This window comes from Muntiacus reevesi, chromosome 10 (assembly GCF_963930625.1).
Source record: "Muntiacus reevesi chromosome 10, mMunRee1.1, whole genome shotgun sequence".
NCBI classification, from domain to species: Eukaryota; Metazoa; Chordata; class Mammalia; order Artiodactyla; family Cervidae; genus Muntiacus; species Muntiacus reevesi.
This window is the reverse complement of record NC_089258.1, coordinates 3,537,727-3,550,735: the sequence shown is the minus strand read 5'-3', so window position 1 is coordinate 3,550,735 and position 13,009 is coordinate 3,537,727. Positions and strand designations below refer to the sequence as shown.

The following is a 13,009-nucleotide window of genomic DNA, read 5'->3' as shown; positions in this document are numbered from 1 at the left end:
CAGTGTCACCAGCTTCCAGACTGGTGATGCTCTTTTTTAGTCCTAGACCCAAGGCAGTTGAAGTCTGGACATTGCTTTGAGTTCCAGGTAACTTCAGTTGTCATGGACTCTCATTATTGAAAGTGGTTACTACAAACCAATATCCATTAAAACCTTGTGAATCCCAACCCTACAGGAAAAAATGGCATATGGGTATCCATAATTTTATTAAAATGTGTACATTATTTTATTCCAAACTTTATACAGATTTAATCAGGCAAAGGGAGAGGATTTGTTGTCCTGTTTCACTCACCTGATTGCATCAAGTTCAAAACTTGAATGTTGAGATATACATCTGTAACCTGTCAACCAATGCCAGAAGCATCCTTCAAGAGAATATTCTCAATATTCAGCAGAAGCCAGAATCTACTTACACACACACACACACACACACACACACACACATACACAAATGACAAAAACAAAGGCTCCCAAAACCTTTTGGCTAAGATCAAGTATAGTATGGGGGCTTCCCAGGTGACTCTGCGGTAAAGAATCTGCCTGCAATGCAGGAAACTCAGGTTCAATCCTTGGGTCAGGAAGATCCCCTGGAGAAGGAAATGGCAACCCACTCCAGTATTTTTGCCTGGGGAAATCCCATGGACAGAGGAGCCTGGTGGGCTACAGTCCATGGTGTCATAAAGAGTCGGACATGATTGAGTGAGCACTCCTCTTAAAGATAGCCACCAAGGGTCAGGGTGACAATGACAAAGAACCGAGCGTTCACAATCCATCGCCCTGAGCTTCATGGGCGTTCTGCTTTGTCATACGAGCTTTCAGCAGTGAGTCCTTGACAACAGAAATTTACAAGAACTTTAAGGCGAGGCCCAAGCTTCAACTGCCTCGGGATGGAGACCCCAAAATCTCCACAATGATCTCGAATTTATAATTTTTCTCCTCAGATAGGAGTCTCAGATGACAGCGGACATGGGCTGGACTGTCCTTCCTAAGGTGGCACTTGTGTCCGATATCCTCTAGCAGCTCTCTTCGGATGGCCCACGTGCTATGAAAGTGAAAGATTACGGCTGCCACCAGTAAATAAAACCACGAGTAAAGAGCTTCTTAAAGGAGCCATGTCAACAGATAACCATGGAATTCTAAACCGCGGATGAGTCATCATATATCCACCCCTTCACAAAAGGGGGCTCACATGTGCCCAAAGTAACGTTACTTTTAGGAGGTAAGGCTAGAGAAATGACTGGACTTCCCTGGTGCCTTAGAGAGTAATGAATCTACCTGCAATGCAGGAGACCTGGGTTTGATCTTTGGATTGGGAAGATCCTGGAGAAGGGAATGGCAACTCACTCTGGTATTCTTGCCTGGAGGATTCCATGGACAGAGGAGCCTGGTGGGCTCTAAGGTTCATGGGGTCGCAAAGACTTGGACATGACTGAGCGACTAACACTTTCACTACAGAAATGACTAAGCTTGGAAGTATTCTCAAACTTTATTAATGTATTGGAAAGTCCAAGTTTTTAAACAATGTATCTGATCTGGGATCCCTGGCGAAACTTCCTTCCTTCCCACTAGAATACCAGGAGAGCTCAGGTGCTCTATAAATCATTTAACTCCCTTTTTTAAAAGTTTATTGAATTTGTTACAAGATTGCTTCTGCTTTACCTTTCAGTTTTTTTGGCCATGAGACATGTGGGATCTTAGCTCACCAACCAGGACTCAAACCTGCACTCCCTACAGTGGAGGGCGAAGTCTTAAGCATCAGGAATCGTCAGGGAAGTCCCCAGTCATTTAACTTCTTGATTGATATCCAGTGTGCTTCCAGATTTGACTCTCATGAACAAGCCTGGGATGGGCATTTTTGAGTACTTGCCCAATTACTGCCTTACTGGCTATTGGAATATTGTCAGGAACGTTAGGATGGCACTCAGAGGGAAAGCAGCTGAACCTGGTGGAGGTGGGATTTAGAAAGGAATCAGAAGCCCCAGGGGTGGCACAGCTGTTAAAGAATCTGCCTGCAATGCAGGAGACGAAAGAGACGCAGGTTTGATCCCTGTGTTGGGAGGATCCCCTAGAGAATGGCATGGCAACCCACTCCAGCATTATTGCCTGGAGAATCCCATGGACAGAGGCTCCTGGTGGGCTACAGTACATAGGGTCACAAAGAGTCAAACACGACTGAAGTGACTTAGCACATGCCCAAAGGGAAGAAGGAAGAGAGAGCCAGAGAAGACAGGCATGAACATACCAGCCAGGAGGGTTGGGGATCGCAGTTACCATCAGCCTCTCACCCTCATGGTCCCAGAGAGAGAGAAGAGCTGCCACCCTCCCCAACAGAGCTGAGCAAAACCCAAGGAGGCTCCCAGCCATGCCCTGGGCCTCTCATGTGACCATCCGTGGGCTGGCCAAGGTGGTCATCTGCTTCAGTTTTGATAAGTGGGCTGAAGGGTACTCTCCATCTCAGCCATAGATCCTGGTCCTTAATGCAGGAGACTGCAGGAGGCACAAGCCCCATGAGTTAGGCTCCTTTTCTCCATCCACTTCCCTCTCATGTCCACATCCCTACCACAGAACCCACGACACTTCAAAGATCAAGGCTTTATTTTCCATAGCTCCAGTGTCTCGACTGTAGCAGCACATCAGAAACATCCCCACACAGAAACACACATTTCTCCCCTTCTTCCAAGAGTTGGCGATGATTTGAGAGGCAGAAACCATGATATTTACAACGGGCAATTTAAGAAACGACACTGGCCCCCACGGTAACATACACCATGCATCTCGCAGGTTAAGCAGCAGCAGTACATTTGTATTCAACAGGCACACTCATCCTTAAGAAATAAGGAATATTCTGCAGCACGGTGGTGTATCTGAAGTGGACAAGGAGGGGAGGCTGGATAATTATTTCAGAATTCGACCTGGCCTTTCTTCCATTTGCCAAACGTTAACACTAACAGAGGGTATGTTTAGGGGTATATTTAGAGACGTAAACACTTCCCCCAGAAGCTTGATCTCCATGGGCATTCTGCATCCCTGAGTGGGACGGAAGCTTGTTGCAACAGACTTCCACTGGGAAGATGGGGGTGGGGGCTACCTCTGAGAGGGGACAGGTCAGCAGCCAAACCTCCCAGCCCAGAAGACCCTGTTCATCGGGCATGTGTGGGAGCTGTCTGACATGGGTCTCTGCTGCCCGTAACCTGCACACTATTCTGGGAGGCAGAGTGTGCAAGGTCTCAAGATGCTAATGTCCCAGGACCACCGCATTCTTCCTGAGAATGACAGCACCTCAAGGAGCCCGGGTCTGAGCCCAGTGACAATGCACAACGTGGACCCTGCCTAAGGCGAAGGGCCAAAGGTCACCGTCAGGACCAGGATGGTCAGAATGAAAACAGTTGCTTCCTACGCATTTTAAAAGAAAACTGAAGCTGCTGGGTCTCAGAGAGAGGCCTGGGAAGGCGTGGCTGAAGGAAACAGGCTTGTATTTGCTCCAGGGATAACCTGGCTCAGATGTGCCACTGCAGAAAACAAGGCGGCATGTCTCCAGGCAGCGTGTACCACACGAGGCTGAAGATGGTTCAAGAGGCAACCTGACCATGCACAAGGGCCCAGGTCCTTTCAGCAGCTGCTAGGGGGACCTGGGCGGTGAGAGGCTCTCTAAGGGAGACATCAGTGATGGGCAGGGGAAACAGATAAATGCTGTAGATACACTGCCTGTGTTTCTTAAAATCCCTAAAACTGCACAGGGAAGCAGAGATCAGGACTGAGTCCAACACAGACAAGAATGCCTGAAGTGCCTGGGTTAAAAGGTGGATGGAGAATGAAGTCCAAGGATCAAGGTAGGACTGATCCTATTTGCCTGCCCAACAAGCAGTCAAGCACTGGTATTTCAAGGGCTTCTAAGCGCTCGCCCTGAGAGGCGTACCTTCACCTCACCCACACGGGAAGGGAACGGTTTCAGGAAGACCAGCCACCCGAATTCCACCGGGGGCCACTGTGCTCCAGCGTGAGCCTTGCCGGCCGCCCAGTATGTGTGTGTGTGGCGGGGGGTGAGCTCACAGCTAGAGGAAAAGCCCCAGGGTCAGATCTTTGGTCCTGGAATTTCCAGCAAAAGACAAAGGGAAAAGGCACAGGACGGTGACTGATTGAATAAGGATTAAAAAAAAAAGTAGCTAAAAATATTATTTTTTCAACGTACCTTTTTCCCCTATGAAAAGAGAAATTCAAAATATAAACCTTATACTTATTATTTTACATTCAAGTGGAACTTCCATGGGGAGCTCAACACAATTTTAGGCCACATGGAGCAACACACTACTTTGGTGCCCTTTGACTTAACTTAATGGAAAAATTCAGCCCTCTTACTATTTTTTTTTAAACAGCTTTATATTCTCAGCTGTAACACTTGCTTGTACACACGCACAGGCACACACTCAAATTCAAAAACTTCTACATAGAAAAATAAAGGATAAACATTATCCATCTATTTTATACTGTGTACTGGAACTTTTATATACATAACTTTTTTTTCCTCTTTAATGTTTTCAGTCACTGCACACGTTCTTCCCTCCTGTGTGATCTATGGATGATTCTAGGGGAGGAGGCGCTACACTGCAGGAAAAGCTACATCGCTCTGGGGGGAGGACAAGAAACAGCGATTTCTCGCTGCTCTGCTGGCCTTGCCCCCACCTGCTATCACCTGCTATGTCCCGGCGGATGGCCATCGGGTAAGCGGCTGTCCTGTCCTCTCCTCCTTCTAAGAAGGGGTCAGGGCGCGCGGAAGGCCCCTCCTGCCAACCCTGTGCCCCAGTAATCTTGGTGAGAGGGCAGGGGAGCGGGCGCAGGCAGGGAGAAAGCCTTTGCACAATCGAAGACGCCGGCGTTGCTTCCCGCAGCCCACTCCTTTAGTAGGGAGTTCGATTCTCCAGCTTGTGCTTGGTGAGGAAGTACTTGAAGAACTCATAGACGGACCAGGAGATGGCAGTGGACGGCATCTGGTAGATGACGCGGGCCTGCACGCCTTTGAAGTACCCGGGCAGGCCGTTCAGCTGGTACACCGTCCGGAAGGCGTTGGCCATGCCCGACAGCCGGCCGCTGATGTTGGCCAGGTTGAGGGCCATGTTCTCCTGAGTGTTGAGGAGGGTCTTACAGACGTCCAGGGGGGTGGTGGCGGCGGCGGCCAGGGCGCCGGCCAGCCCGCCTGAGATGATGTGTGACTGCGGGTTGTAGCCCCGGTAGGGGTTGATCTGCTCCTGCAGGAACTCGTAGGTGATGAAGTGGATGGACTGGAAGGGAATGTTCATGGTCAGCTGCGTGGTGTAACTCCGGTAGAAGGCCCCCAAGCCCTCCGTCCCCCACACTGTCCGGATGCAGCTGAGGGCCGACCGGTGTGGCGAGTTGTACATCTGCATGCGTTGCTTCACGACTGTGGTCGGGCCGCGGGGGGTTGGGTTTGGCCCCACCCCGGGTCGGAGTGAGATGGGAAGCCAAGCCATAAAGAGAAACAAGCAAGTTTAGACACGGGTAACAGGGCATGGACAGCTAGCACACACACCCAGCCCCAGCCCGAGAAACCGCCAGGGGGCCAGCTCCGGGCCATCCCGGTTTCAACACATGCCTCCGGGACCCAGCAGCTGGCTCTTTCTTGACGTTTCTCCTGCCTGACTCTTGCTTCAGGTGGCCCCCACACCAGGCAGCCACTTCAGATTCCCCAAGCTGATCCCCCAGGTTCTGGCTGCCTTGGGCATCACACACGCCGGGGATCTCAATCCTGCTTCCTGGCTCCCCTGCCCTCCTCTGTCCCACTATGTCTACTGGACACCTGGCCCATCTTTTATTCTCAGCGGTCTCTACCCCGCTGACAGCGTTTTTAGCTCCTGGGTCTCAGTGCTCTTGCAAGAGACACTCGAATGATGTCAGCCCAAGTTTGATGACAAACTCCAATGAGGACTCAGGCTTTTAATACAAAAGTAACTGGTGGTTCAAAGGACAAATACTGCGGTCCCTTAGGCTTAGAATTTTAATCGTCTCCAAGCACTGCAAGATAAACACATACAGTGTGCTTTAATTCTAAAGGAATAAAGTCCTTAAATAGATATAATGTCAAGGAGAAAAGGGGAGAGTTGAACTTCATTTTTTTTTTTAATCTCCTGAAAACCAAAATTGAAATAAAACTCTTGCCCAGTTGACATGGGCTAACTAACTGCTCATTGACTCTGAATCACCTTAAACCCACAGAAGCAGCAGCCCGCCTCCCCATCTGACCCCTCACGTCCTGGAAGGTCAGAACATGGTTCCTGTCTGATGGGGCACAGGAGGCAGCTGAGAGCAGATAAATTGTAACCTTAAAAGACAAACCAAACTTATAAGACTTAAGATGTTGCACTTTTTAACCTCTGATTCTCCCTTCTGGCAAGGGACCATTTTCGGATGAGGAAGGAAGCAGGAGAGAGGCCCACATCTTACAGAGAGACTAACCCAGCTGAAACTATGCTCAGCACCGGGTCCCGAGACCCCTCCCTACTCAGACCCGAGACGGCTAAGGATGTGAGGCTATAGAAAAAGTCAACAGAATTCATCTGCACAGCTAAGAATTATTTTATGATGCTCCCAAAATTCAAAGGGGGGGAAAAAAGGTAACATGAGAGGAGACAGCTACAATGAAGTGGCCAAATGTTAATTTATGAAGTAGAATGATGCATACATGGTCGGGGGGAGGGGTTCACCATACTCTTCTCCCTACATTTGCCTGTTGGAAGTTTTCCGTAATAATGTGAAATGTCTTTTAAAAAAGCAAATTGAACATAACCGCTAATGGATGACCTCTGACAAGTTTCTTCTAAATCTGTCTATGGTTGGTAACAGTGAACAAGGGCCAGCGGGCTGTGTGTTTGTGTGTGTGTGTGTCAGCACACACAGGTTTCAGAGTAGTGCAACAGCATACAAAAGAACGGCCGGGAGAACTTGTTAAGCAGCTCTACTGACTTAGTAGGTCTGGAGTGGGATCTGTGAATCAGCATTTTAACACGCTCCCAGGAGGCACAGCTGCTACTGATCCACGGATCCCACCCTGAGAAGCTCTATTTAAGTGAACGGGAATCCCAGAGCTTAAACGCTCACCTCCCTTCTCGAGGCGTTTGAGGACATGGTCAAGAATTCTCCTGCGTATTCCGACTGAGAGCCAGGAGTCCCCTTGCCCAGGCTTCTGCCCCGCCCCCCACTTCTGCTCCTGCCCCTCTGCACAGGCCCTGCTGCCTCTCCCTGGGACCATGAAACATTACCTTCTGCTGGATTCATGACTGCGTCGTGAAGCAGGGTGGCCATGCTCCCAGCTATCCCTGTAAAACAAACTCCAGAAAATTACCCTCTGGGACCGGGGCTTCTCAGGAAGTTCCTGGAACCTAAAGTCAGACAGAACCCTGGACCTGGCTTTCTAAGAAGCAAAACTCACTACCCGTTCGCCCAGGTGAGCACCGACTCCTGAAACCCTAAAACGATCATGGAAAATCCTGGATAAACATGGGGAAGGTAACACAGACACCGTTACTCATATTTCAATTCGGCAGAAATTCATTTTCCCTAAGAAAAGGCTAGACCTGCCAACACAGGATGTTACCACACTTTGGAGGCTTTTTCCACTGCTGAAATTTTAATTCTTTCTCATCCCTGGCCTTTGTCTATAGATTAACTCACTCTGCCCTTAAATTGGGGCAATCGAAGGCGATATCATGTATACAAGCAGAGAGGTTTCCCAGGTGGCTCAGTGGTAAAGAATCCACCTGCAATGCAGGAGATGCCAGTTCAATCCCTGGGTCAGGACTATCCCCTATAGGAGGAAACAGTATTCTTGCCTGGAGAATCCCATGGAAAGAGGAGACTGGTGAGCTACAGTCCATGGGGTCACAGAGTAGGACATGATTTACCAATTAAACAACAACGACATACACACAGGAAGGGGGGTGGGGAGAGACAGCTTGAAGAAAATTCCTTAATAAAATCCAGGCTTTTTTTTTTTTTAAAGCAAATGGCCAAGGGGAAAGGGCTCAGAAGACCTGCCGATGGCAGATTACCCGGGTTAGTTTGCAAAGCGATGGCATGTCTCAGGGACGGCCAAGCCCAGGTCTCCTCTGGCCTGGCTTCAAAAACCAGATTCCGGCCTGGAATTTTGCTTTTGACTCTGGGTTTCCTCTCTCTGTAGGTCACACTGCCCAATAATCAAGACAACCGCTGGAAAGTGGGAGAAATGAAGGACAAAGGCTAAAGCTTCAGAAATGCTTATGTAACCCCCTCCCTCCTCCACACACATGTAGGATCATCTGCAGAAATATCAGGATGTAACCAGAGCACATCACAGTGAAGCGGTAACTGCACTGGGCAGACCTTGACATAAACACAAACTCGCCTCCACAGGGTCCAGTGCCAAGGAGCTAAAGAGGCAGTTTTAGCAAAAGCGGGGCCCTGAGACCATGAACTTGGAGATCTCAAAACTGCAGATCTTGGTGACCGTTTGGACAAATGGAAGTAGGGGCCAATTTTTAAAAAGCAAAATAAATGTCTGCAAACCAGCCAGATGGAGTCATTTTTACCAAGGTTTGCTGATGGGAAGGATGCTTTGGAGAAGGTGCTAAAAAAAAGATGCTCTGCCAGTTACATCTACCTTGCCGTTGCTGAAAAATAAATTTGTTAAAGACTCCTGGTGCCACCAGCCAGAGTTGTGCTCCAGACCCAAACAGAAACCAACCAGAACCAAACCCAGAGGAGCTGAACCCAGTAAGCCAAGCCTACATAACAGTTGCCTGTGGCCAACTCACTCCCCCTTCCGCCCCACCGCCCGCCTGGCTCCCTCAGAACAAAAGAAAACTATTTCAGCCCTTGCTTGGAGAGAGATGCAACAAACGGAAGAGACTGGGGCGAAATTCCCAGATCCTCCGAAGTTTAGGAGGGAAAGGTCCTTTGCGCAGGAGCAAATCCTTCGTCAGCCATAAAACTTCTTGACCTTGTAAAGTTTAGTTAGATCTTGACGCTGTAGAGACCTGTTGGGTCAGTTTTTAAATAGTCTCAAAGAAGAAGCTGTCCACATAACTTTTTTTTTGGAATCCAGCATTCAAAAGTTTTGTTCCTATTCAGGGTTTTTTTTTTTCCCCTAGATCTGATCATTAATTGCTTTTGAATGTTAAAAAAAAAAAAAGCAAAAAGGCAAAACCCACTCAACAATGAATGAAACACCTCTGTCACTGATTCTCCCCAGGCTTCAGAAAGCGAAGGAGGGGAAAGAAAAAAAAAAGCGCGCGTGCATGTGTGTGTGTCTGTGTGGGTGTGTGCGCGTGTGTCTGGGTGTGTGTGCACACACATAAGTCCTTGGTTCATAAGCAAGCGTGGCGGAGATGAGGCGTCAGGCAGCTGGGTCACAGGGAGGAGAACCCTGGGGAAGGGTCTGTTGAAGGAGAGACCTTTCTAACTCCAGACAAACGCTTGCAAATACCGTTGGCTAGGTGGCTGTTCCCCTGGTGGTGGAAAACGGCATTTAAAGTCCTTTTCATGTTTTCGTAGCAGGCAAAATACATGGCGTGGGCTGGCCCCGCGCCCATCATCATCACGTTGAGGCCTCGCAAGGGTCTCCAGAAGCCTTCAGTCCGTATGATTTTCTTGAGGGCTCCGTAGACACTTGTGTAATGGGCTTTGGGATCTGGATTCAGACTCTGCATTCGTGTCTGGGGGAGGGCGACAAAAGAAAAGAGAAAGATTAATGAAGTTGGTCAGCAGGGAAAGGAAGATCTAGGGAGAGAGGGAGAGAGAAACAGGTCGTTTTTTAATAGTTTCACAGGAGTTTTGAGTGAAGATAACTTTTATTCTTCTCATTCCTGGAGTAATCCTCCACCCCTAAACACACATACACATGCACTCACACACACACCCACATACACACACTCACAGGATTTCATTATACCCAGCAAAGCGAGTAAACGATGAGGGGAAGGATTTGGAGTAGAAAGAGGTGCCAAGACTCGGGCAAGCTGTGTGAGCGCATGCATTCCAAGCTACTTCAGCTGTGCCCGACTCTTTGAGACCCCATGGACTGTAGCCCACCAGGCTCCTCTGTCCACGGGATTCTCCAGGCAAGAACACTAGAGTGGGTTGCCATGCCCTCCTCCATGCAAGTTGTGTGACTTCTGATGAATCCCTTAACCTCTCTGGGCCTTGGGAGCCTCAATGAAAAAAACAAGGTTGCTTCAAGCACCAAATGAAACAATGGGTCTGAAAACTCTTAAGAAACTGAGCGCTGTTAGTCGCTTGGTCACGTCCAGCTCTTTGCAACTCCATGGACTGTAGCTCTCTCTCCATGGGATTTCCCAGATAAGCATACTGGAGTGGGGAGCCATTTCCTTCTCCAGGGGATCTTCCCAATTCAGGGGTTGAACCCTGGTCCCCTGCATTGTGGAGAGATGCTTTACCATCTGAGCCACCAGGGAAGGTGGCAATAAACTCAGAGACCAAGTCAAATAGAAGCATTATTATCCAAGAGTTCCCACTTGGTTCTCGAGACTCCTGTGTCCTCACTTATCTGAGTCCTCTGCGCTGTTAAAGTTTCTGTTCAGCCTCAACCATAAATCTCCTTGGAATCCTCCATCCCTCGCCCCCTCATCTCCTCCAAATACTTTTTACATTTCATCATTACAAGTTGGCACTGAAATATATGGTCATGTTCTTAACACACTGAAGACGAGGATTTTTGCAAAAACTAATGCCTGTGAACTTAATACATGTTATAACATCCACTCACTCCTGAGTCCCCCGCTGGCCCGTCCCTCTGATTCTGTACTTGCCAGTCTCCACAATCATGTGAAGCAACTCTCTCTCACATCACGCTGATCAATAATGTGTTAATTTTTTCCTAAGTATAGTCTTGCCTCCTGCAGGCAGACACCAGCCTTCCCCATCTCGGTCTTCCCCATCACACCCCCCAGGCACTTGAGTAGAAGTGATGGTTAATCTTATATGTCAACAACCTGACAAGGTCATAGTATGCAGTCTGGCTCCAACTTCAGTCAAACATGCTGTTGTGAAGCAACATTTTACAGATGAAATTAACATCACTTTACAGATGAGATTAACATCACTTTACAGATGAGATTAACATTTGAAGTCAGTAGACTCTGAGTGAAGCAGATTACTGCCAGCCATGGGTGGCCCTCACCCAATCAGGCCTGAAGAGGGTAAAAGATCAAACCCTGATGTCCCCCAGGAAGAAAGAATTCTGGTTCTAATCTTTGGTTATAACATCAACACACCCCTGAGTCCCCAGCTGGCCTGTCCCACCGATTTTGTACTTGCCAGTCTCGACAATCATGAGAACCAGCTCTCTCTCACACACACATGCACACACACACACACGCACACACACACACACACACACACACACACACACACACACACACACACACACACACACACACACGTATACCCTACTGGCTCTGTTTCTCTGAAGAGCCCTGACCAGTAGAGCAGGTAAGAAATATTTATGAACAAAGATCACTGGCTCAGTCCGGCAAAAGCAGCCTTCTCTCCCCTACTCCTCTCCCCCAAACACACGCAGAGCCTAGACTAAAGCGTCTCCAGACTTTGACAGGAATACCCTTCAGCCTCCAGACAAAAATCATACAGAAACTAATATATAAAACAGAAGAGCCTCTCTGATTGTAAATGAGACAAAATGCTCTCACTCCCCAAAGCCGAAATCCCCCCCCACCAGGAACCCTGGGGTTCAGAGGAACAATGTGGAAACCAAATTGGTGGTCATTTTCAGACATAGGATTTTGCCAGCTAGTAAAACCATGAAGAAAATGGCCACACCGTAGGCAAATTTTCATTTTGCCAAGAAAGGATATAAAGATAATAGCAATATAAGCAACAGGCACCACTGCCCTGTTTTATAATCATTTCCTAAAAGACAGAACTCTTCTTTTCTGGCTGTGCTGCATGGCCTGAGGGATCTTAGTTCCCCGACCAGGGATTGAACCCTTGCCCCCTCCCGTGGAAGTGCAAAGTTGTAACACTGGACTGCTAGGAGAGTCCCAAGACAATTTTAATGCTTCAAAAAAAAAAAAAAAAGTCAAGACTACTTCTGATTACCAAATTGGTCTTTAAGTTAAATTTAGCTTTAATAATACTAGTTCCCTCTCCTTTTTTTTCTACCACAGACAAGTGAAAATGCCCCTGAACTAAGCCATGAGACACTTGGGCTCCACATTCCCAGGGTAAAATGGATGGGGTCAGCGTCCCTGGATCTTTTTAACTGAGTTTTTACTCCAACTCATTTCAAAAGGCTTCCCAGGTGCGAAGTTGGTAAAGAATCTGCCTGCCAATGCAGGAGACCCAAGTTTGATCCCTGAGTTGGAAAGATCCCCTGAAGGAGGAAATGGCAACCCACTCCAGTATTCTTGCCTGAGAAATCCCATGGACAGAGAAGCCTGACGGGCTACAGTCCACGGGGTCACAAAGAGTCAGACACGATTGAGCTCAGGCACGCACATGCAATAATGGAGGAGACGCTATGAACAAAGACGACAAAAGGAAGAAGTGGGAGAGTGTGCCAACCAGGGCGGTAGCTGACTCAAAACCCAGGCCTTGCTCTGAAGCGCACTGCTGGCGGGAGCCAATAATGTACACAAAATGCAAAGTGCCGTCCTTGGAGGAGGAAGAAACGGTGTTTCAGGGACAGCAGGGGTTCTCTAGCATTCAATTCTAAAGGATATTTGAAATTTCTCAAGTTTTACAGCAAATGAAGCTTTGTACTTCCCCTGGCCTTTTCTGATCACTGCTCTGATAAAAACCAGGAGCCTGAGGCAGGAGGTGGTACAACCAGGTGGTCCAGCAGGCAAGCTCGCTATCAGGCAGAACTGATCTTATCACTTATGGTGTGACCCTGGACAAGACAGTTAACCTCGCTAAGCCTCAGCTTCCTCTTTCTAGAGAATGGCTGAGAAAATTAAATGCCTATTCCTAACCTTCTGGTTAATGA

At 48.3% G+C, this 13,009-nt stretch overlaps 1 protein-coding gene across 6 annotated transcripts in view; it reads right to left on the bottom strand.

Moving 5' to 3' along the window:
- Positions 1 to 2,577: 2,577 nt before the first annotated feature.
- The window catches only part of SLC25A37 (solute carrier family 25 member 37), a 46,829-nt gene continuing 36,397 nt past the window's right edge, over positions 2,578 to 13,009 (bottom strand). For 2 of the 6 annotated variants that reach the window (XM_065946381.1, XM_065946382.1), the window contains exons 2-4: positions 9,473 to 9,701; positions 7,272 to 7,328; positions 2,578 to 5,416 (exon numbers count right to left, since the gene is read on the bottom strand). In XM_065946381.1, coding sequence (XP_065802453.1) covers positions 4,896 to 5,416; positions 7,272 to 7,328; positions 9,473 to 9,701 — 807 coding nt within the window. In that variant the 3' untranslated portion in view covers positions 2,578 to 4,895. Of the gene's footprint in view, positions 5,417 to 7,271; positions 9,401 to 9,472; positions 9,702 to 13,009 lie in introns of those variants that run through there. The other 4 variants (XM_065946384.1, XM_065946383.1, XM_065946385.1 and 1 more) reach the window with 4 other exon arrangements.